This window comes from Delphinus delphis, chromosome 5, assembly GCF_949987515.2.
Source record: "Delphinus delphis chromosome 5, mDelDel1.2, whole genome shotgun sequence".
NCBI classification, from domain to species: Eukaryota; Metazoa; Chordata; class Mammalia; order Artiodactyla; family Delphinidae; genus Delphinus; species Delphinus delphis.
Genome location: NC_082687.1, coordinates 94439328 through 94464658, shown reverse-complemented (window position 1 = coordinate 94464658; position 25331 = coordinate 94439328). Strand labels below are relative to the sequence as shown.

Genomic DNA, 25331 nt, shown 5'->3' with positions numbered 1-25331 from the left:
TAGCTACAGAGGCACAGAGCTATCTTTTAACTAAAGATCTCCCTTCATTGTTATAACTAAAGTTATTAAAAATCAAAGACTCTAAAAAAAAAGACTCTAAAATAACTATGATACTTGCTCAGGGTAATAAAAGAGACACTAAGGGAAAATACACAGTTTCTGCTCTCTATGAGTTAGCAATCCAGTATGGAAGGATAAAATGTAAAGATTGTATATTTCTTGGAGGAGTATCTTGAGGCTTATTTGGTCTTCAATTTCAACATTCCTGAGTAGAGTACACGAGGTTTAAGTCCACAAGAGAATCAAGAGCACATGAACTACTCTCTCTATTCTATCTCTACTGTATCCTATTATTAACATGCCAGTGTCCTCCTTGAGACTAAGCACTGTATCTTACTCATTTACCTATTCAGGGATCTACAATGGTACCACAACAAGGTAACAATGAATTTCATAAATAAACGATGCTTCACACTTCAAAGGGAATAAAGGGCAGCATTAACAGCTGAGCAATGAGTTATTAACCTTTTCTGGTTTTGGTTTTGGTTTTCTTAATTTTTTTTTATAGGGCATAGAAAAGTAAGAATGAGAAGACATCCCTTTACTCTCTCACACTTCGCACAAAAGGTTTCTGAACAGTCACTGAAAGGAATTATTACCAAAAAATGATTTTTTTTTTCTGGAAGTCTTATGAGCTAGTTGGTTCAAAGGCAGAAAAGAATGCAGACTTAGACACTGCTTATGCTGCTTTCACTTTGGTTTACTATGCCACTACTGAACATGCACTGCAAAGGATAAATATAAAATCAAGGATCAAATGAGTGGACATGGACTTCCTGAAGCTCCTTTTTATTCCACAGATTTGACTGTCTCAACTGCCCATGTAAAATGAGGAATCTGCCAGACAAGAGGAACATGGAGAACACATAACCATAGGATCTCTGCCTTTTATAACATTTTAGGGGTTTTTTTTGGGGGAGGAGCTAAGGGATAGCTGCACCCCAGTTATACTTCCAAGTTTCATTTCTTAAAGCCTACCTGAAGCTTTACTAAAAGTCATGGTCTACCACAGCTTAATGCTGCTATTTAATCCTTTTGCCCCTCCTTACCCTTCCTGCTTCTCCTGTTTTTTTGCCTCTTTAAAGCCATGATCTGACCATGGTATTTGTGAATCCCCTAGCCTTGTTAAAGCCAAAGTCCAACTCCCCTGTGACTACAACTTTCCTTGTTAGGCTTTTTAGCAATTAAATGTTCTTTGTAAGTTCAGCTCATCAATTTTGGACTTTGGAAGAATCAGTCTCTAAAGTATGCCTTTAGAGCAGAGTTCTTCAAATTCTGTTGGATATTCACTCATCAACTAACAAAACTGAGAATGCACGTTAAAAATATGTGTATTTTTCATTTTTATTATCTATTTTTATTTTATCTATTGTATCTATTTTTATTATCTATTTCATTTGTATTATCTATTTTTCAGACTTAATTCAGATAAAACTACATAGTAGAATAAGTATATCCATTTAACTGGCCATATAAATTATAATATATCACAATACTCAGAATGCAAACCAAAGAATAAGGGCTCCATTATCAATCCCTCCTTGTCCTCACTCTTCTCCCAAAACACTAGGTCTCCTTTATATGACAAGGGACTTCTGATATAAAGCCCAAGTAAGGGTGCCACTGTTAGTCAATCTGTCAAAGATTAGTAACGGTTAATTTATTTTTTTTTATGTTTTAAAAAATATTTTAAATTTTAAAGTAATTTTAGACTACAGAAAAGTTTCAAAAGCAGTACAAAGATTTCCTGTATATTCTTTTCCCAGTTTTTTCTTAATGTTAACTTCCTATATAACCAAGTATCAAAACCCAGAAATTAACATCAGTACAATACTATTAACTAAACTGTAGATTTTATTTGGAATTTATCAGTTTTCCCACTAATGTCCTTTTTCTGTTCTAAAATCCAATCCAGGATCTCACATTGCATTTAATTGTCATGTTTCTCCTTAGTCTCCTCTAATCAGTGAAAGTTCCTCAGTCTTTCCTTTCATGATATTAGACATTGTGGATGAGTAACAAACAGTTATTTGGGAGAATGTTCCTCAGTATATCTGATGCTTTCTCATGATTAGTTCAAAGTTACACATTTTTGGCAAGAATACTACAGAAGTGATGTGTATTTCTCAGTGCACCATATCGGTGTAGCAGTAAGACTGGACATTTGTTACTACTGGTGATGCTACCCTGGATCACTTGGTTAAGTTGGTGTCTGCTCGGTTTCTCGACTGCAGAGCTACTCTTTCTCCTTTGTAATTAATATACTGGGGAAGATACTTTTAGAATATGCACATACTCGGATTCTCATCAAACTTTTGCCCACTGATTTAAGCACTCATTGCTGGATGTAATAATTGTGACTGTGGTGTTCTAAGGGTGATTTTCATTTCCTGCATTCCTTCTACATTTTAAAATTGGAATTCTTCTCTGAGATAGAGCTGTCCCTTCTTCCTTATTTATTTACATCAATATGAAAAAGTGGATATTGATTTTATTCTATGGGTTATCTTATTTATTTTTTTGCTCATATTGTTCCAGCTTTGGCCATCAGCAGTTCTTTCAGGTTGGCACCTGCATCCTACCAATCTACCTTTTTTTGAGACTTCCTTACTTTCTGGCACCACAAAGTGCTCCAAATTCATTTTATACTTTCCCAGCCCCAGCCATGGAAGCAACCACTTCTCCAAGGAGCCTTGGTTCCCTTTATTGGAGAAGTCTTATTTTATCAAGGATGTACATCAATGTAAATAGAATTCCTGCACTCCAGTGGATCACCTTACTTAATCCCTGACTACATGCACACGTGATATTGGACAGCACCATTTTACAGCACTGGCTCCATGATGGTAATTGTTTTTTCTTTTTTTTGGTCTAACAAAATATTCAACAACAATGAAGGAATGTTCTCTATTAATAGTCTAAAACATTTCCAGGGTTAACAAGGATTAAGTCAAAGAAGTGCATGTAACAGGAAGAATCACAGACTTGTCAATATTATCCATAGTTTTATCTCTATAACCTTCTAGACACATGTAAGGCCTGCAACTCTGGAACTCCAATAACTCCAACAAACGACAATGCCAAAGGTACATAAACATACCCTAATCTAGGTAGGCAGTGACCATTACTCCACCAAAAAGTGAGTGCTTCTTTTACAAACAAACCTCAACAACATCAACCAGTACTGCCAGAACAATAAGTGTGCTTTTTAGAAAAACAAAAATGGATAAAGACTCCCATGAAAAAAATTGCCATCATTTAACATGAGCTCACAGATGGTTTTGTAGAACTCTAGAGTATTTTAAGTTGAAAAATGAAGTATGTGCAAAGTAAATCAGGATCCACTAGGCCATAACATACCCAAAAGGCTTTGGAGTTCAAATAATACCAGAATATTAGAGCATATGATCAGACTCACTAGAATATTTGGCTAGTATCATGGTTCCAGTTGCTCATTAGAAACACTGCTAGCCTAACTTAGTGTATTTAAGACAGAAGCAACCCTAAGGCAGGTCACTTTAACATGTTGCTGGCTTAAATAAAAAATAAATTTTCTTAAATATATATAAAAGTATTTTAACATTTCTAGTTACTATAATGTATACTCTTCATTACCCATATCTAAAGAAGCAAAAGGTAATCTAAAATAATAAATAGTTCCCAAATAATCTATATTTTGCTTTAGAAAATGTGACCTTTCATTACACAAATATATTCATACAAGATTTTCACTCTGTTATTAGTTAATATTTTAAAATTAGCTTCGGTTCTCTGATTAATCAGAACATGAAGGGAATATGAAAAATGGCTAGCAGGATTAGCTAACTTTTCAAACTATCCATGCTGAAATTTTACCTCAAAGTGTCTCACATGATTATTGAAGGCTGACTGGTGTATATGCCTGTACAATAATTTTTTTCAAATATTCCTTTACCTTTGTTTCACTTCCTTAATGCTACATCGACTAACAATATATCAACACACTTTAGCAAACATTTCCCCATTTTATCAACTAAGAAACCAAAGCAAAAAAGTGACTTTTCATTTGTATAAAATAAACACAAAGAACATTATAATTTGTATTCTGTTTACCTGACAATTCTACTCCCCCAAAGTACCCGAAGAGTACTATTGATATATTTACTGCTGACAGTTCTGAAGTATTACTACTCACTTTTGACACTGTATGATGCCTTACACCCTGATGTTAGTTATTAATTCATGGGCTCCTAAGGACAATCTTCTTAATGATTACAAGACTTAATTTGAGAACTAAACCCTATGTGATCTTCCTTTTTTGATTTACTGTGATTCCAAGTAACTGATGATAATGATAATAAATAACAGTAGCAGCAGTTTTAGATTACTGAGTCCTTACATTATCTCTTCTTCCCACCCCTCCCCAACTTTATTGAGGTATAACTGGTACACAAGAAAAACTGCACATAAATAATGTATACAACTTGGTCAGTTTGGATGCATTATCTCTTCTAATCATCACAATAATCCTCTTAAAAATGCCACAATTATTCCCATTATATAGAAATGGAAACTAGTCTTAAGGAGGTTAAAAAATTTGCCTAAGGTCATGCAAGGCTGAGTAAGTAGTAGAACCAGGACTAGAACCCAGGTCTAATCCAAAATCTGACCTCTTAACTACTATGCCATACTATGAGTAGAGCAAGTCATTTACATGCTGGTGCCTCGATTTCTCGTACACTCAAAAGCAAAAAAAAAAAATTAGTGTAATCCACCATAGGGCTACTCTTCACTGGATGCCTAGTATACATATGGCACTAAGCTGCATGTTTCATTTACATTATATTAATCTTCACAATAATATCACCAAGTTAAGCTGCCCAATATCACAGCTTCTTAATTAAAAAACAAACAAACAAAACAGCAAGCAACCCATCTAGGTTTGACTCCATAGCCCATATTCTTTTTTCCACCAGAAGCTACTACTGAACACACAGCATACCTATCAAACTAAAATCTAAACTAGTACCTTTTGTTTTAATAAAACTATTTTTTTGGTGGGTGAGGGTAGACAACAGAGTATAAATAAGCATCCACAATTATTATGCCTCTTGCGCATATGAGAAAACTAAGTCACATAAAAGGGTAAGTAGTTTATCAGAACTATATAACTAATGTATGGTAGGGCAAGATTTGAATCCATATATGTTTCATGGTAAAACTTATGCTTTGCCCTTTCTACTGAAGATAGAAACGTTTTAGAAGACTTCACTCAAAACACTTTAAGGGGGAAAACACACACACATACAAATATATATCCATATGGAGAAAGGTAGGAGGTGATCGCTACTTGGTAATAACAAATCAATGAGTTCCAATCAATAGAACAGTCTGAGCAGGCTGTGAATATAATGGACAACTAGCCAACAGCAAATAGTAAACTGTAACTGACAGTTCATAATTACATGTAAATTTAAAATGGTGAGATGGTAATTTATAAAACTAATTTATCACATTTCACAAGTACAGTATTTGATCAAATCCTCTGCTAGAATCCTAGACTCCTTATATCTTTGTAAGAGAAATTCAGAAAGAATTAATCAGCCACTGAGGTTCCAAAGTGCCAGAGAGAATAAGTAATTATTCAAAAGAGAATTATAACTATATCATATTAAATGAGATAGGAGAGTTCATGTGTTAGAGCATATTTAACAAATGCTATTTCTACAAAAATTGCACTAAAAAAAGATCTTTATGTGAGATTAAGAAACTGAAAATACAGACTCAAAATTATGGCAAGACAGAACTTCAACTTTTTATTAAAAAGTTGAGGTGGTAGATTGATTCAGTGGCTGGCTTATAACTCAGGTGTTTTTTACACTATAGTTTATCATCCACAAAACCACAGTATATGAAGAAAATTATCTGGAAAAAAACAAAACAAAACAGCTGACTAGTAACATACTTCTCCCTCTCCCTTATTATTTCAGTTCAGGACACATGAACTATTTCAGTCTTTAGCTAATGTTCTTGGCCATTAAGTTTTCTTTCTTTCCTCAAAAGGTCCTGATCTTGAGATTCTAATACCACCCAATTCAGTATATTGGGCTGTCTTAAGTTTGCAGGCAGACTACAATCAGGTTTAAAGTCTTACAGCTAAAGTACCAAGAGGAAACATACTTTTAAGAATTCTGGATTAGAGTTTTTAGACGTATTATTTACAATGACAATGAAAACTTTCTAAATGTATGCTTTAAAAGTACATCTTAAAAAGAAACTAAGCAAAAGAATAGTCATAGTAGTTTTTACTCTGAAGTCATCTAACAACCTGCTGTTTTTAGGTATATAATAAGACATAACCACTGTTTTAAAAGCATACAAACTAACAAATATTGTGGTTGAATTTAAAAAATTTAAAATAACATGAAGAAATTGAAACTTAGCGACAAAATTTAAAAAGATAAAAATCAGAGAAAAGCAGACCTCTAAGAAATGTAGGCTTTCCAAGTTTTAAAAAAACACAAACCCTTATTTTCACAGCATCTAACAAACACACACAATTTGCAGCAGGAGGACTGAATGAAACGTATAAACATCAGTTCTCATAAAAAAACAAACAAAAAAACCCCTCATCTTAGAAACATAATATTTCATAGAGCAAAATTTTAAGACACCTGAATATAAAGCAACTGAAAGCAGGAACCTGCTTTTGTCTTGTCTTTTGAGCAGGCTTCGCCTGTGTCTGCTTGGCCCCTTGCCAACACCCCTGAACCACACTGCTGTATGGTACCCTAAAATCTGTTCAGCAGCTGAGCCATGTTATTCCACCACACATACATGTAGGCAGTGTTCTCACTTTAACCCTAAAATGCATAATTATACATAAATTGAGCAGCAAATATATATTACATGTTGAAAAGTATCTTCTATGATTTTGATTTATGTCTTTGACCAAAACTCTATTCAAAAAACTAAGAAATGTTTATAAGGAATTGGAAAGATAAAAATTATTAAAATAGTCTTTGCCTCCAAGGAGTTCAAAATCTACTAAAATCAATACTCTTAGAGGAATATGATGGAATAATACTTAAAACTGACAAAGAAGGTAGAAATCATTTCACAGAATCAAAATTATCCTTAAAAATCTCTTAAATAGCCCACCAGTACAGTGTATACTTATGGTCTGCAGTCTCATACATTATTATGTATTATGAAACACACATTTTTTAACATGAGAATCATGCTCTATTTTGCAGAGATGCTTTAAAGTACAGGAGGTGTGTAGAAACTGAGAGCTATTAAAAAAACAGTAAATTTGCTTAATCTCCCATCTCATGGCCCCTACTGGGGGACCAAGGGACGCCATAGGTATTCTGACAAAGTAGAACAGTGGACAGATACCCACGTGACACAGATTTTTCTTTTTCACACTTGGCATGAAATATCTGCTGTGGGATGCTGATGCATTTGACACTTCTAGAAGTAGGACTTATGAAAGTGTTTTGATAAAAAGATACTCTCAGTCAATGAGGCTTGGGAAACAGTATCACAATAAACAGTGAATGGAGTATGAACAAACCTAGCATATTCTTCTGTTAACTTCAAGGAGTTAAAAGAAATGTTGACTGTAAAGCAAAAAGTCTTACATCTTGCTAAGGAGGCTGGGTTTAATGAAGTGGACCATGGAAATGTTAACTGTTAACATCACATAGTGAAGTTTATGATTAGAAAATCTTTCAACTTGATGCTCATCATTTGTCAGGCAAAGATAAAGGAGTCACAAATACTTGACACCAAATCTTTAAAAAAAAATTTTAGATTATGCAGATAAAATGTCTGTTCATACAAGTGAGTCTGATCATGATATGAGAAGACTCCACACATTAAAGGGTGACCAGGAGCTGAAAAACTACAAGTGACGGGAACTTAAATAGTTCATCCATTTTTAAAAGAAGTTTTAAAAAAAATCCCAGTGCCTTTTCTGTGGCTTCAGCTGATGGTTCAGATAAGCTAGTTCCATGGATTCAGACATGGATGAACCTTAGGCATTTAATTCACCTGTTCAATACTTCACCAGCTCACTCTGACTTAATACTACTCATCACCAAACAGCAACAGGAACTAAGCCTCCATCTCTTTTATTACCATCAAACTTCATGCAGGCAACTCTTTAATCAATTAAACATTTTAAAAATGCTTTTTTGATTATTTTACTAAGTACTATTAACAATCATTAACTATCTTACATTATTTAATCAGTTGTTTACATTATAGTACATGTTGCTTGGTCAAGTTATTTAACTGTTACTTCTTTGTATGTAAGTAAAGGAACAGAGTTAAATAATCTCCAAATCCCCTATCTGCTTTTAAATGCTATAATTTTAGCTTGGTCTTAAAAGGAAAATAATCTGTAAAACTGAGGAACGGGAGTGGCGATCACCTCCTACATGCCTGATCTATAATTTTTCAAAACTGATATTAGCTTTAACTCCTGAAATGTATTTCCCCCAGGTTTTCTGTAGTTTGAGTTTGATACCCTATTTTTTTTCTTTTTAGCGTTTGCTCAAATGTTATTCGACTGCTCTTTATAAGACTGCAATTCCCACCTCTACCCTGGCATTCCCTAAGCTCCTTTCCCTGCTTTGCCTCCACAACACCTACATATATATTTATATCCAGCACATGTGAAAGGTGTGTGTGTGTGTGTGTGTGTGCGTGCACGCATTCACATTCAACCACAAACAGAATTTACTTGCTTACTGTCTGCTTCCCCTCACTAGCACACAGAAGACAGGGATGTTTTCTGCCTTTTTTCCACTAGTATGGTACCTGGCATATAGAAGGAAACTTAGTGGAACGTTGTTGAATGAATTAACTTCTCTAACCATGGACGAGAAATATGTTTTATAAAGGCCAACATGCTAGTCTTGCTCTGGGGAAAGTCATACTCAGGGAAAGAAAGAAGTAAATTAGCAGGATTTTATGAAAGAACACATAGGTGATGACACAGCTGGTGAATTCATGAGTTACTCAAGAAAATCAGAAAAATATTCTAGAAAGATTTTTAAATGATTACTACGAAACAGTTAAATAGCACGTAGTAACTGTCTATTACTTCCACAAAAAAGTGCTTTTTCCAATTCAGTACTCATTAGTTTGAACAGCATATACAGATTACTACATTTATTCACATACAGGCTAATTTCACTATCTGCAGTATTAGAGACAGAGCACAGGGGAGAAATCCTACCCAGGGACAGATGGTAATTCAAAAAATAGGGCCCCAAATAGAATTATATCTCTTCTGAGAATTAGGTCTTCCCTCTCACCTAACAGACTACACTCTCTCAACTGAACTAGAATATGCAAAGAAATAATTTAGACAAACTTCTAAAGAATTATATAAAGATAAATGAAAGAACCACTGCTTCCCCAAAATTTAAATTATGTCCTCAAAATGTTATGAGTTGTGTATAACCATTGAAAGAATAATTCAATGACTAAACATTTCTGAAAGGAATTTAGAATCACTTATATTTTCATTATTTGGGCTGATTCCTAGAACATCTTAGAATATTGGAACTTTCTTATCACATGCAAGGACTCATTAAAGACTTTGCTAAAAGATCTAGCATACTACAGCTATAAGTAACATTTTAAAAAAACTGGATAGACAATCATGATTTTAAAGCATTACTGTTGACCTTTAAAATATTCCTCTTCTACAGGCACTCAATTAAGTTATTGAGTTTTAACTGTACCGGGTATAATTCTAGGTGCTGAGGAGATATAGACAAAATCCCTGTCTTATTGTTCTTATATTCTAGAAGTGGCAGATAACAAACAGATATTAAAAGAGGAGTCAGGGAAACAAACAAACAGACAAATGAAGAATGATGGGAAAGAGACTGACTGAAAGAATTATCATAAATGGGGTGGTTGGAGCAACGAGTGGTCAGGCCAGGGTAATGTTTGATAATATGAAGGAGTGCAATGCTCAAGTGCAAACAAGGATTCCAGACAGAGGTAACAGCAACAGCAAGTAGGAAGACCCTAAGGTGGGAATAAGGTTAGCACATCTGAGGAAAAGCTAAAAGCCAGAGTCTGCAAAAGAATAAACAATAAGAGATATGGCTAAAGAGGAGGCAGAAGTAGGCCATGTAGATTGAATTTTTGATAGATTTTACTCTCAGTGACATGCAAAGCCATTGGAAGCTTTTGGGCAGAGGAATAATGTCCTGGTTTAGGCTTCAGAAATATCATTTTGCCTTCTGTGTAGAAAAAATGAATTGGTAGGGAAGAGAAAAGTAGAAGAAGAGACACCAGTTAGGAGGCTGTTTAAGTAGTATATGCCAGAGATGAAGTGCCTTGGATTAGGATGGCAGCTATGGAAATGGTTTGAAGGTAGAACCAATGGGAGTTGATGATAGGTTGAATGTGGGTATACAGGATACTGAGGAATCAAGAAAAGCTCCTAGCTTGGGGACTGACCAACTGGGGTCAAGGGTGATACTTTTTACTAAGATAGGAAAGGCTGGGGCAGGGGAAGGTTTGGGGAGAGTAAAGTCAAGTGTTCTGTTTTAGATAGGTCATTCTGAGATGGCTACTGAATATTCTACTGAAGAATACCAAGTGGACAGATATAAGAGAGTAAAGCTAGAGAAAAGATTAGGATTAGATATAATCCTATAATATTCAGGTGTCATCAACACATACATCGTAGTTAAACCCACTGGATGAAATGATGCCATCAAGTAAGAGAAGGCATACTGAGAAGAAAAGACAACTGAGGACTAACTCCTAGGCTCTTCAATATTTAAAGGTAAAAAAGACAAAAAGCAGCAAGGAGCATGTGAAAGAAGTAATCTGCAAGACAAGGAAAACATTAAAAGAATATAGTTTCCTAGAAACCAGGATTAAGGAAGTGCTCATCCCTATCAATTGATGCTGAAAAGCTGAATAAGGTGAGAACTAATAACTTTCCTCTGAATAGTACAAGATGGAATTACCAATGAAACTGATAAAACAATTTCAATGTTGTAGTAGAAAAGAAAGTCTAATTGGGATGGGTTGAAAAGAAAAGGGGAGTTGAGAAGTGAAGATGGTAAAAGTACAGAAAATAATTATCTACTACCTGTCAGATGCTTGAGATATCTCAGCAGGCAAAAATACAAAAATCTAATTCTTCATAGTGCTTATATTCTAGCAAAAGGAATAAGACAATGAACAATAAAAATAAGTAAATTATATAATATGTTAGAAGGTGATTGTGCTACAAAAAGGAAGCACAATTTTTAGTTGTGAACTTTTGAGAAGGATATAAAACAACCACCTGTAACAGAGGAAAGGGACTAGGTGAGACTTAGAAAGTCAGCATAATAGGGTGTTTTACTTTAGTCAAGTTCAGCTGTTCCAGGGTAAGTGTGTAAGATATTGAGAATAGGGTTAAAACACAGATAGGGTTCTGACAAGCAAATATGACAAAGGAAAAGAGAAGCAAGGGAGTTAAAATTTTACAGAAAGATAATTACAGCGATTGAGCACAGTATCTGAGCTGAGTAAGGAAAGACGTGAAGTCGTAAGACAGTAACAGTGAGAAGTGGTATGGTCAATAGATTGGGGGTTGCAAGGAGGTTAAAAAAAATACTGGGATGACTACTGAAATAAAATGGTAGTAGAAATAGGGATGGTTGAAATTATTTTTGTGAGGTGGCAAAGGTCTAGGGATGATCATGGGAAAGGTGGTTGGAGTGGAATGGAGGAAAAGATCATTGGAAATGAAGAGGTCAAGTAACTGAGAGGCCAGAATGTAGAACCGAACAGTTACATAGAACTTGAAGTCACAAAGAACTAAGATGGGAGGAAGAAAGTGAAAAGGCTGGTAGAGGTGTGCAACATGATAATATGGATGGAATATTTAGATATTCCAAACAAGCTCAGGGTTTGGAGTAAGGATGGCAAATAAATGATTGGAAAGCAGCTATAAAGATCTCAGAAGTTGCTTGTTAATTTTATCACCCCCATATTACATAAAGCAAGGAATTAAAAACATCCAGCAAGGGAAAGGTCTACAAAAGCATCTTTTATGAATATACAGGTTTCACTTAAAGCAATAAAGTAAAGGGAACATTAAGAGAAAAGACTGAGGATATAGGGGATTGCTGATGAAAGACCACAAGTTCCAGAAAACACAGTGGAGAAAATTTGGGTGCTTGTAAAGGTGTAAATGACTGGGTCAAATTAGAGATTAAAAAAGACAAAAGGAGATAAGAATCCATGTGATGATGAATGAATGACCTGATAGTCGGCCTTCAATTCCTGCTATGGATGGTGTTGCAGGCAGAAAGGTGATTTTAACAGAAATGCTTAAAATCTTAAATAGTTATAATTTTAAGTGTGTTCTTAGAATTTTATTCATATCCTCTACATGGCAAAATAAGAAAAATCTTTCCAAGGATACCTCTGGATTGTGGCTCATAATGGTATGTGGATTATTTTATGACACTAACATACAGTTCCCTAAGAGTTCTAAAAAGGCAGCCCACATATAAAGAAAAAGTCAATGTATGACCACGTGTTATCACAAAGGCACATTTGTATAAGAAATGCTTAGGGCCTGAATGAATCAGGTCAAATTTACATAGTCATTCTAGGATACCTGCATTTAGAGAAAAGCAATCTTAACACTCCTGTTTCTAAGAAGTCAAACGTTTTTAGTATCAGTCATAATCCAATTAATTAATAAGCAGTATTAATATTTATTTCATGCAGTATTATAGAGCTTAAAAATTAAAAGTTTAAAAGGAAAAGGATCTGTGTTCAAAAGAGCCATGAAAAACTTTATATAAAACCTAGCTAACAATTAATTTAAGGGGGAAAGGTTGGTTAATAGCAGCTTTCAACTATATACCAAGGTCTTCGAAAAGAAAAGGCCAGAATAGTAGTTACATGAATGCTCAATGTGTGTGTGGGGGGGGTAAAAGATAAAGTAGGAAAAACATTATATTTTGATGAAGGAAGGCTTTATTTTGTTATATACACTTAGCAGTATGATTCATTCAGCTACAACGTGCATACTATCTGTCCAATTTAGTCAAGTAGCCTTCTTTAACTGAAAAATAAAAGATGAGATATCTTCCTGAATCGTAAGCCAGTGATTTACACTGCTTCAGGTGATCAGAGAATGTGAAGCCAAAGTCAAAACAGTTTAGTTCATATCCTATGGGGACAGCTTCAGAAAAGGCATTTTATATCTATATGCCTATGTTTACCCACATTTCAAAACAAATAAACTGACTGATATTCAGGCTATACACAGCAATATACTTAAGTACAAAGTAGGAAAAGATAAACAATACATACACGCTAAATAATTTTCTTCTTCAAACAAAACAAATAAGTACTAATACCACTGAATATGTAGAGAAACTGGAAGATATATGGACAGTTTATCTTAGTACTCATTTATTCATTCAAAAATACTTACTGAAGATCTAAGATGTGACAAGTACTATTCCAGATACTGAGGATTCTGCAATTAACAAAACAGAAGTCCCTACTATCATGGAGGTTTCATTCTACTCTAGCATTCTAGACAATTGTCTAGGTTAACCTCTAGAAGGAACTCAATTTTGAAACATTTCTAAAGTAAAGAATATATAAAATTAGTTAAAAGTTCATCTCTGCACTAAAATATCCACTCCCCTGACTGTACTTACTCAACTCTACAAGAGTATTTTTGACTGGCTTCTAATTATAAGGGATAGTCCAAACTGTATTTAGATTAAGTAATAAGTTTTCTCCAATTATTAAATACTATAAGGGAACTAATCACTAAAGCTGTTCATGTTCATATAAAGCAAAGATGGAATGCTCTGTATGTCTCATAGGTCCTCTCTAGCCTGCCTAATTCAATTAAAATAATACTAATTCTAGGCTGCTAAGTAGTAGAGAACAGGAATGATTTTCTACTTAATACTTAGAATCTAAGTGTTCCTCACATAGAAAATCTTTGACCTTTTAAAATTCCTTCCAAGGATTCAAACGTTCACAACACAAAACTTCTCTGAGCTTCATTATCTCAGTCTGTTAAAGCGATAACAAGAGTACCTATCTCTTAACAGTGTTTTGAGATTAAATGAGGTAAGTCACAAAACGGACTTAGTGTTCAATCATAATTGATGACATCAACCATCTTAATTATCCTAAGTGTGAGTTCTCAATAACAGCAGCTTACATCATCAACTTCCATAAAACTATAGTTAAGAAAGATAATAAACAAGCTACAATAGGGATATTAGAAGATTTCTCTATGTTTTGGCAAGATGATCACATGCTTATGCTCCTCAAACTAAGCAACAGATTTAAAGTATCAGTAATACTAACGCTATTAATATGCAGCACTCCTATAAATGACCAAGTTTGAGAAATTTTCAGGAATCAAATAAAAACTTCACTAACAAGATGCTTTATTAGCATTTTATTTGCTTCCGAATACTCGGAATTTCCTATCTTTAAAAACACATTTTTTGCCTTTTATTTCAAAGTAAAGTTAAAAGAACTTACTAAATAAATAAACAAATACACAAACAAAGGAGTTAAAACCATTTAAAAGATACTGTTATTATCTTCTAGTCTCATCCTGCTCAGACCATATTGGAAATCTCGAAAATGATTTCATTCAAAGAAATTAAAAACAAACAACAGAAACAAAACCAAGTAAACAAGTAGAGAAGTCCTTATGTTTAATTAAATCTGGAAAGTGATGAGGGACTACAAATAAAGAAATTAACAAAGACAAAAATACTGAAGACCTGAAGTAAAGCAAAAATACTACTAATAAGAATCTTTCATTTAAAAACTCTGTGATCCTTCAAAGATCTTGAAGAAAACCAAAAAAATCCCCAAATGGAGAGGTCACTAAATATCCATGAACACTCACCCAACCATTGGTAGGAGACCTCTTGGAGACCCAGATGCTTGAATCAGCTGAAATAGTACCAAGTTTTTACTGATTACTCTTAACAGGGCAATGGAGCACAGGCTAACTCCATACTATCAAATACTAAAAGTCATTATTATTGATTAATTTCTACCTACTACCATTACAAATTATTCAAAGGAGGAGGCAACTGAGTAAGTTCTAAGGTGAGTGAAACTTACTACATGCATGTGTGTAAATGCATACATTTTCTCCAGCTCTCTTAGTGATGTAAGTCTGATAACATAATTCTTATAAATGTAAATATAAAGACAGAATAAAATTTTCTAAGTTAATATAAAATTCTTAAAGAAATCATGTAAATAATTTTTATATTGGTTCATAAAGAAAATTTTAAGAAAACAATTTGTTTTTTTAAAGATACTGCCAATTTCTCAATACTAAGTACTTTGGTAACACACAGGAAAAGATTTTCAGTCCCCTGCACTTAAAAAAATATATAGTTCTTAACTTTAGGCCTTTTAATATACTAATGGTTCTTCTCATCAGAGGATTTTCATATTTCAACACATAAAAGAACTCGTAACAGTAAGACTAAACAAAAGCTTCCTTTCTCAAAGGTGAGGACTATATTCAACATTATAGATTAAAACCTGTAAGTCATCTGTTTTAACAGAAAATATCTGATGTTACCTAATTCAAAAGAGGAGTAAAAGCACTATCAATACTTAGATGAAAATACAGTAATGTTTTCCCCAATCTCAGGAAGCTGGGAGGTACAGTGATCCTCCCACCACCATCCTTCATTCCCCCTGCACCATGACTTATTCCAAAGGTCTATGTGATAAAAATTAAGACACTTTACTACTGCGCAAATGGCCAAGAGCAAAAAATGGAAGGGTCTATATTTCTGTATTTTTCTCAAGTAACTTAAGATATAAAAATAACTTCTGCCTGATACATGTGTATCAAAGCAAGAAAACAAGTGAAAACAGCCCTAATTTGGATTTAATGTTTAGATAGACAGGAAGCAAAGAACAACACTGACATTGTAATGTCAAGTAAGCACATTCAAGCTATCAAAGAAACACTGAAATCTCAAGCCAGCAAATATACTACCGACCTGGCTGATAAATGATTTAACTGTTACATTTCTAAAAACAGCTTTGCAATATATTATATCTATCACTTATTGAACACAAAAGAACTTTTGAAGTCAGAAACAAAATAAGGAAGACCAGAAGCATATAAAATTTTCTTCTGCCTATAGTAGATTAAGAAAATAAAGTCAGGGAGAGATTTGAGAATAGAATGGTGAAAAGGAAAGCCTAATAGAAGACAGCTCTACAGTGATTGCAAATCCTAATGTCCCTAAAAATATGAAGAAAAACTAAGGACAAAGAAGGAAATAATCAAGAATGGAGTAGAGATTGACATATTAAAAACTTGTGTGAGAGAAAATTCAAACATTTTAGATGTCTATTGCAAATTTTAAATGACAAAGTATATCAATATTACCTTTCTTTCGAAAGAGTGCATTTAGGTAATTTTCTGCTTGGCATTCAATCTTTTCAGTGTTGGACTGGCCCTGAGATGATAGTTCCTCTGTTGGTGTCGACTGTGAAGAATCAAGAGATGGTATACAATCCTAAAATTAGAAGAAAACAACATAAAAAAATCACTTTTTATTTAAACATGGGGCTCCATTTAAAATGGCAAAAAAATTCTGTTTATTTTTTTATCTTTTAAATATGTCAAATTATATACAGAACATAAGATTTGAGAAAGGAGTCGGGAAAAAAGAAATTTATCTTTGATAGAGGGACAAACTAGCCTTATTCCTTAGCAAAACTATTGTCAAAAAGGGGGTGGGGGCAGATAAAATATATTGTTAAATAAACTCACTATATAGCATGCCAGTAATGAGAGTTTTAAGAACAAAGCAGATATGTTTATCCACTAATCTGACCAAAATGGGTGCAAGTTCTCAAATTCCCATTTCTTCTCAGCCCTTCCCACAATAGTACATAAAGAATTAGGACTTCCCACCATGCAAGAAGATGCTGCTTGTCTATTTTATGCCCTGTTTACAGTAGAAACTAATAATTAATCATTTCACAGGAGATAATTATGATATCCAAAAGACTTCATGAGAAAGTAAAAGGCTAAAACGTAGTACTACATTATCCTCCAACCACTGATTCCTAAGAAATCAGACTACAGGGTGGTCTCAGACCAAACTCGGCTCACCCGTGTCTACCTAAATACAAAACAGATCTGAACTGAACTTTATGAGTCAAAGAGCTTTAAGAAAGAAATGTGAAATGAGCAAAAAAGATGAGAATGTTGTTGGGATTTTTACCTGCAAGTTAAGCTAAATGTTAGACTTCTAACATAAGACTTTAAAATATTCTTCTCATTACCAAAATCAAGTATTTAAATTTCACTGTAAGTCACAAATTCTCAGAACAAATTAAGTTTAAAAAATTGTGTTACAATTGTGCAATTAGTTTAGACATAATTTCATAGCACTAAAACTTACACTGACTGCTTCTCTCTGTAGGTTACAAAATGAACATTTTTCATCCATAGACCAGTCAGTCAGCTCTTCTGGTTCACAGTCTTCAAAAGAGGGAAAAATATTGATTAAATACACTAACTTTATTAAAACAAATAAAATTACCACTCGCCATAGCAATGGCTCATATAAAAAAGCTAGCTGCAATAGTAAGGGGAAAAGGCCCCCCCAAAATTAAACTGGTAACATCTAGAAAGAAATACAGAGAGTAATTTTGCACTATTATCAGACAAAGTAGCAAGAACAATGAGCTGGTTATAAATTAATTTTCCAACAATAGAATTTTAAGTATCATCTAGCCTTCTGAAAGATTCAATTTATCATTGTCTATTAATTTTTATTTTCACTATGAAAGAAGTCAGAACAAACAGGGAGATATGGGGATAAAGGAATAAATTTTGCACATCATGAAAGACAACATAAAACAGAGAAATGGAATAAAGCACCAGAAAAGCCTACAGATTTGAGAATATGGAATGCTATCCAAGAAAAAAGTAGAAATCCACTGCTAAGAAGTCAGATCAGATTTTCATTACGTGCTAAAGGCTTTGTTGCAAGAGTGAGAGCAAAAAGCAAGTAAACAAGTTATATTATTCAATACCAAACATGGATTTTTTTCACAAGAATGTTCCTTATAATCCAACTGTTGTAATATATTAGTGAGTTCGTGGAAAACATTTTCTAATGAAGGAATTTTATGAAGATATAATAACATTGCCATCCTAACTGTACTTGGTATAGACAGTGATTTTTCAAATTTACTCCTTGCAATAGAAATTCCCTCCAATTTCTTGTCCCAAATAAATTCATACACAGAACCTCAAATACATAAACTATTATCATCTGAGGCAGCTACATTGGAACTAATTTGAAAAGCACTGGTATACCACAGTAATTTCTCTTATACTTTTGAAATACATAATGAAATTGAATACATGTTTTCTGCTAAACTACACAGGAAACAAACTCATCCTTCTGGAATGATAATGAATAAATACTACTTAGGTTTAGCCCGTGGGATACTCTTGCATTAATCCAGATATATAGGTCAGAATAGAAGATAATATAATTTGCTGGAATATAAAGAGTACAGTGATAGCTTCCTTTGATTTTGGCAGTGCTCCAGAAATATTCCTTTTATTTATTTAAGCTTGGAAAGAGGAGGGAATGGGAACATAAGATCCAGTATGGAGTAATGGAAAGATGACTGGATTTGAAGTCTCCAAAAATCTGGAATGGAACTTATTATTTGTAGCCTTGCCAAGCCACAAAGGTTTCGTTTTAATTTCCACATCTGTAAAATAAGGATCCCATCACCTAACTTATTTGTGATCAAATTTTAAAAATATGAAAATACTTCATAAACTGCAAAACATCATGCAGAGGTGAATTATTAACGAGGTAGAGTCGCTAGTCATTATTTTTTAAATCCTGTACTATCACACATATATTTAATAAGGTTAGTTTGAAGAAGACAAATTTTAATTGAATATCTGCTTAAGAAAACTGATCACTTTTTGTAAACAACCTGACAAATGAAAAGGTTTACATAACCTATACAGTTAAAAACCCAGAATTGTAGTTATGCAGGTTCATAATTTTCTCCAACCTTTCACCCAGTCAGTACAACAGAAGCATAGATTCACACTCTTGAATATAGGACTGTGCAGTGTCTCTTACAGAGAGCGAGGCACAGCTTTCTGACCAATGAAATGAATATAGAAGAAGTGACAGTATACCATTCTAAGCAGAGGCTTTTAAAGGCATGGCAAATTTCCCCAATTCTCTTGAATTTCCACCATCCAACATCAGAAGAACTTGGCCCGTAAAGCCATTAATCCTTCAGTCTGGAACATGGAATCATGAGATGTTATCCCCATCCACAGCCTAGATTCCAGTGAATAAGGTCACCCATAAACATGAAACGGATTTTGGAGCTGTTTGTTATGTAGCATTACTGTAGCAAAAACTTGACTCATATGCTAAGCATAACATAATTTTGATAGATCAAGGAAATCTTACTGCTTTTAAAAATTATGGCCTCATGAATAGGGACTATGAAAGGAATCCAGCATTGGGATTTTTGAAAAATAGCTGGTAGGTCTGGAAAAGGTATTTCTGAAAAATCACTGAAAGGTTTCATAAAGTTTCAGTGATAAATATATTGACTCAAGGGACAACAACTTTGGGTTAATTAAGACCATTACCAGTTGTAAAATAAAATTGGGCATGCTGAGATTATCCTCATTTATTTTAGTTATTTTAGGTGAAGTTCTTCAAGGAAATTCAATTAAAATAAATGCCTACATAGTTAAACAAATGGCATTGAATAATCAATGATTACATAAATGCCATTAAATGTTACTGGGTTCAGAAATCTATGAATTTACTTAAAAATATTTAGTAATTACTCTGTATATAGCAGCTTTTAATTTTCAGTCCAAATAAATGATGATGGTATACTTTTTTTATATATAGGAAAAGCGATTTTGAAAAATCACCTGGAGGCCAGACTTCTCCCTCTGTCCAGGTTGTCCTTTCAGGTCATAAAAATTAAATAACCACTACAACAAAACACATTCATTTTATCTCTCAAACAAAATTTGACAATGATTCAGATATTCATCTCTAAAATAAGTTGTCTCTCATTTTGAAACTTTAATACATGAAGGTATAAGCTCAAAAAGGGTCAAAATATGTACCTTATACAACTAACCTTATTAATAAAAGGCAATGTCATATATGAAACTGATAGTAAAAGAATGATAAAAATCAACCTTTCCACCATATATACATATTCTTGTGGTCAAAGTCTGGCTCCAATCATTCACCTGATTTATCTGGGAAAGATAACAGTCTTTGAAATTAGAGAGCCTTGTAGTGAACCACGGTCTTTCCACATACTATTGATAGATGTAGCCTTGGGCTAGTCACTTTCTCTGAGCTTCAATTTCCTCACTGTACAATGAGGATAATAATAATTGCATCTTAAGGCTGTAGTAAAAATTAATTAAGAACATACACAAAACACAGAAGTCCAGTAGATGTTACTTTCATTTTCTTTTAACTAATCACACTTCTTTTTAATGTTTTTATTCTCTTCAGTACCCTCAAGCCACAGAAAATAAATTTGGAGTTCCTAAAGATAAAGTTCAATGAAAAGTGAAAAAGGAGAATACTGAAACTAGATTTTTCATTAAGGTCATAAAAACTGATTATAACTTTGTTAAAAGATACATAACAGTAGGCAATATAATTAAAAAATAATTTTTCATTATGAAACTACATATTAACTATATTGAAAGTACAAAGGAGAAAAGAAAAACTATTCATAATCCCATCATCCAGAGATAACGATTAATAGTTTGCAATATATCCTTCCAGTTTATATTCTATACCTTTTAAAAAATTAGGATCAGCTGATTTTTTAAAGATCAATAAAATGATAAACCTCTAGCCTGGCTAACCAGGAAAAAAAGAGAAAATATCAGAAATGAAAGATGGGCCATCACTACTGACCCTATGAACATTAAAAGAGTAACAAAAGAATATTATGGACAACATTAGTTTCCCACAGATTTGGATAAAATGGACAAATTTCTTGAAAGACACAATCTACCATATCTCACACACAAAAATATATGTAACCTCAACAGGCATTTATCAAAGAAATCAAATCAATAATTAATAGCCTTCCAAAACAGAAAGCACCAGCCCAAATGGTTTCTCTATAATCTGTTCCAGAATACAGAAGCAGAGGAAATATTTCCTAACTCATTCTTGATGCCAAAGCCTGTCTGAACAGACACCTCACCCAAGACGATATGCAGATAGTAAACAGGCATATGAAAAGGTGCTCAATATTACATGCCATCAGAGAAATGCAAATTACGACAAGATACCACTACACACCTATTAAAATGGTTAAAGTCCAAAACATTGACAACATGAAATGCTGGTGAGGATGTAGAGCAAAAGGAACCTAAATTCACTGCTGGTGGGAACACAAAATAGTACAGCCACTCTTGAAGATAGTCTGCTTCTTACAAAGCTAAACAGAGTCTTTCCTTTCCAAAGGATCCAGCAATGGTGCTCCTAGGTATTTAACCAAGTGAGTTAAAAATGTATGTTCACACAAAAACTTGCACACATATGTTTATAGCAGGTTTATTCATAATTGCCAAACCTAGGAAGTGAGCAGGTCTTTCAAATAGGTAAACAAACTGTAGTCCAACCGTATAAGGCAGTTTTATTGTTTTATTGCACTTTGCTTTACTGCACTTTGCAGATATTGCATTTTTTTACAAATTGAAGGTTTGTGGCAACACTGTGCTGAGCAAGTCTATCAATGCCATTTTTCCAACAGCGTTTATTCACTTTGTGTCTCTGTGTCACACATTTTGGTAATTCTCACAACATTTCAAACTTTTTCATTATTATATTTGCTATGGTGATCTGTGATCAGTGATCTTTGACATTACTATTATAACTGCTTTGGGGTCCAAGAACTGTGCCGATATAAGTTGTCAAACTTAATCAATGTTCTATGTGTGTTCTTTTTTTAATTGAAGTAGAGTTGATTTACAATGTTGTGTCAATTTCCGCTGTACAGCAAAGTGGTTCAGTTATACATATTTATATTCTTTTTAAGATTCTTTTCCATTATGGTTTATCACAAGATATTGAATACAGTTCCCTGGGCTATACAATAGGACCTTATTGTTTATCCATTCTATATATAGTGGTTTGCGTCTGCTAACCCCAAACTCCCAATCCCTCCCTCCCCCACCCACTCCCTCTTGGCAACCACAAGTCTGTTCCCTATGTCTGTGAGTCTGTTTCTATTTCATAGATAAGTTCATTTGTGTCATATTTTAGATTCCACATATAAGTGATATCATATGGTATTTGTCTTTCCCTTTCTGACTTCACTTAGTATGATAATCTCTAAGTCCATCCATGTTGCTGCAAATAGTATTATTTCATTCTTTTTTATGGTTGAGTAATATTCCGTTGTATATATGTACCACATCTTCTTTATCCATTCATCTGTCAATGGACATTTAGGTTGCTTCCTTGTCTTGGCTATTGTGAATAGTGCTGGTATGGACATAGGGACGCATGTGCCTTTTTGAATTATAGCTTTGTCTGGATGTATGCCGAGGAGTAGGACTGCAGAATCATATGGCAACTCTATTTTTAGTTTTTAGAGGAACCTCTATACTGTTCTCCACAGTGGCTGCACCAACTTACATTCCCAGCAACAGTATAGGAAGGTTCCCCCTTTTCTCCACACCCTCTCCAGCCATTTGTTAATTGTAACTTTTTAAGAAAAAAGTCTGACTGGTCTGAGGTGGTACATAATTATAGTTTTGATTTGTATTTCTCTAATAATTAGTGATGCTAAGCATCTTATCATGTGCCTGTTGGCCAACAGTATGTCTTCTTTGGAGAAATATCTATTTAGGTGTTCTACCCAGTTTTCAACTGGGTTTTTTTTGTTGTTGTTGTTGAGTTATATATTTGTGTATTGTGGAAATTAAGCCCTTGTCGGTCACATCATTTGCGAATATTTTCTCCCACTCTGTCTAAGTCGTCTTTTCGTTTTGCTTATGGTTCCCTTTGCTGTACAAAAGCTTTTAAGTTTGATTAGGTCTCATTTGCTTATTTTTGCTTTTATTCCTATTGCCTTGGGAGACTGACCTAAGAAAACACTGGTAGGATTTAAGTCAGAGAATGTTTTGCCTATGTTCTCTTCTAGGAATTTTATGGTGTCATTTCTTATATTTAAGTATTTAAGCCATTTTGAGTTATTTTTGTGTATGGTGTGAGGACGTGTTCTAACTTCATTAATTTGCATGCGGCTGTCTAACGTTCCCAGTACCACTTGCTGACGAGACAGTCTTTTTTCCATTGTATATTCTTTGTGTGTGTGTTCTGACTGCTCCACCAACTGGCCTGTCCCCAACATCTCTCCCTCTTGCTGGGCTTTCCTATTCCCTGAAACACAACAATATTGAAATTAGGCCAATTAATAACCCTACAGTGGCCTCTAAGAGTTCAAGTGAAAGGAGTAGCAGCAAGTCTCTCGCTTTAAATCAAAAGCTAGAAATGATTAAGCTTAGTGAGGAAAGCATATCAAAAGCTGAGACAGGCTGAAAGCTAGGCCACTTGTGCCAAACAGTCAAGCTGTGAATGCAAAGGAAAAGTTCTTAAAGGAAATTAAAAGTGAACACATGAATGATAAGAAAGTTTTAGTGGTCTGGATAGCCAGCCACAACATTCCCTTAAGCCACAGCCTAATCCAGAGCAAGGCCCTAATTCTCTTCATTGAAAACTGAGAGAGATGAAGAAGCTGCAGGAGAAAAGTTTGGAGCTAGCAGAGATTGGTTCATGACGTTTAAGGAGGGAAGCCATCGCCATAACATAAAAGTGCAAGGTAAAGCAACAGTGCTGATGTAGAAGCTGCAGCAAGTTATCCAGAAGATCTACCTAAGATAATCAATGAAGATGGCCACACTAAACAGCAGATTTAAAATTCAGACAAATCAGTCGCATATAGGAAGAAGATGCCATCTGAGACTTTCATAGCTAAAGAGGAGAAGTCAATGACTGGTTTCAGAGCTTCAAAGGAGAGACTGACTCTCTTGTTAGGGGCTAATGCAGCTGACAACTTGAAGTTGAAGCCAATGCTCATTTACCATTCCAAAAGTCCTCATTTACCACATTACCTGTGCTCTATGAATGGGACAACAAAGCCTGGATGACAGCACATCTGTTGACAACATGGTTTACTGAATATTTTAAGCTCACTGTTGAGACCTACTGCTCAGAAAAAAAAATTCCTTTCAAAATGTGAATGTGACTGCTTGTTGATAATGCACCTGATCACCTAAGAGCTCTGATGGAGATGTACAACAAGATTCATGTTGTTTTCATGCCTGCCAACACAATATCCACTCTGCAGCCCACTGACCAGGAATCATTAAGAAAAACATTTCATAAGGTTATAGTTGCCATACATAGTGATTCCTCTGATGGATCTGGGCAAAGTAAACTGAAAACCTTCTGGAAAGGATCCACCATTCTAGATGCCATGAAGAACATCCATGATTCATGGGAAGAGGTCAAAATACCAACATTAACAGGAGTTTTGAAGCAGCTGATTCCAACCCTCATGGATGACTTTGAAGGGCTCCGGACTTCAGTGGAGGAGGTAACTGCAGATGTGATGGAAATAGCAAGAGAACTGGAATTAGAAGTGGAGCCTGAAAATGTGACTGAATCATTACAAACTCATGATAAAACTTCAAAGGATGAGGAGTTGCTTCTTATGGATGAGCAAAGAAAGTGGTTTCCTGAGATAGAATCTACTCCTGGTAAGATGCTGGGAAGACTGTTGAAATGACAACAAAGGATTTAGAATATCACATAAAATTAGTTGATAAAACAATGGCAGGTTTTGAGAGGACTGACTCCAATTGTGAAAGAAGTTCTACTGTGGCTAATATGCTACCAAATAGCACTGAATGCTACAAATTGTTTGTGAAAGGAAGAGTCAATCAGTGTGGCAGACTTCATTGTTGTCTTATTTTAAGAAATCACCACAGCCATCCTAATCTTCAGCAACCAACACCCTGATGAGTCAGCAGCCATAAACATCAATGCAAGACCCTCCACCAGCAAAACAATTACAACTTGCCAAAGGCTCAAGTGACGGTTAGCATTTTTTAGCAATAAAGTCTTTTTTAACTTAAGGTACATACATTGTTT

The 25331-nt window shown here is 34.3% G+C and overlaps 1 protein-coding gene across 2 annotated transcripts in view; it reads right to left on the bottom strand.

Moving 5' to 3' along the window:
- Positions 1-25331, bottom strand: part of LCORL (ligand dependent nuclear receptor corepressor like) — a 166274-nt gene that overhangs the window by 86513 nt on the left and 54430 nt on the right. For both annotated transcript variants that reach the window (XM_060012759.1, XM_060012758.1), the window contains exons 3-4: positions 17523-17602; positions 16499-16628 (exon numbers count right to left, since the gene is read on the bottom strand). In XM_060012759.1, the coding sequence (XP_059868742.1) occupies positions 16499-16628; positions 17523-17602 (210 nt within the window). The remainder of the gene's footprint in view (positions 1-16498; positions 16629-17522; positions 17603-25331) is intronic.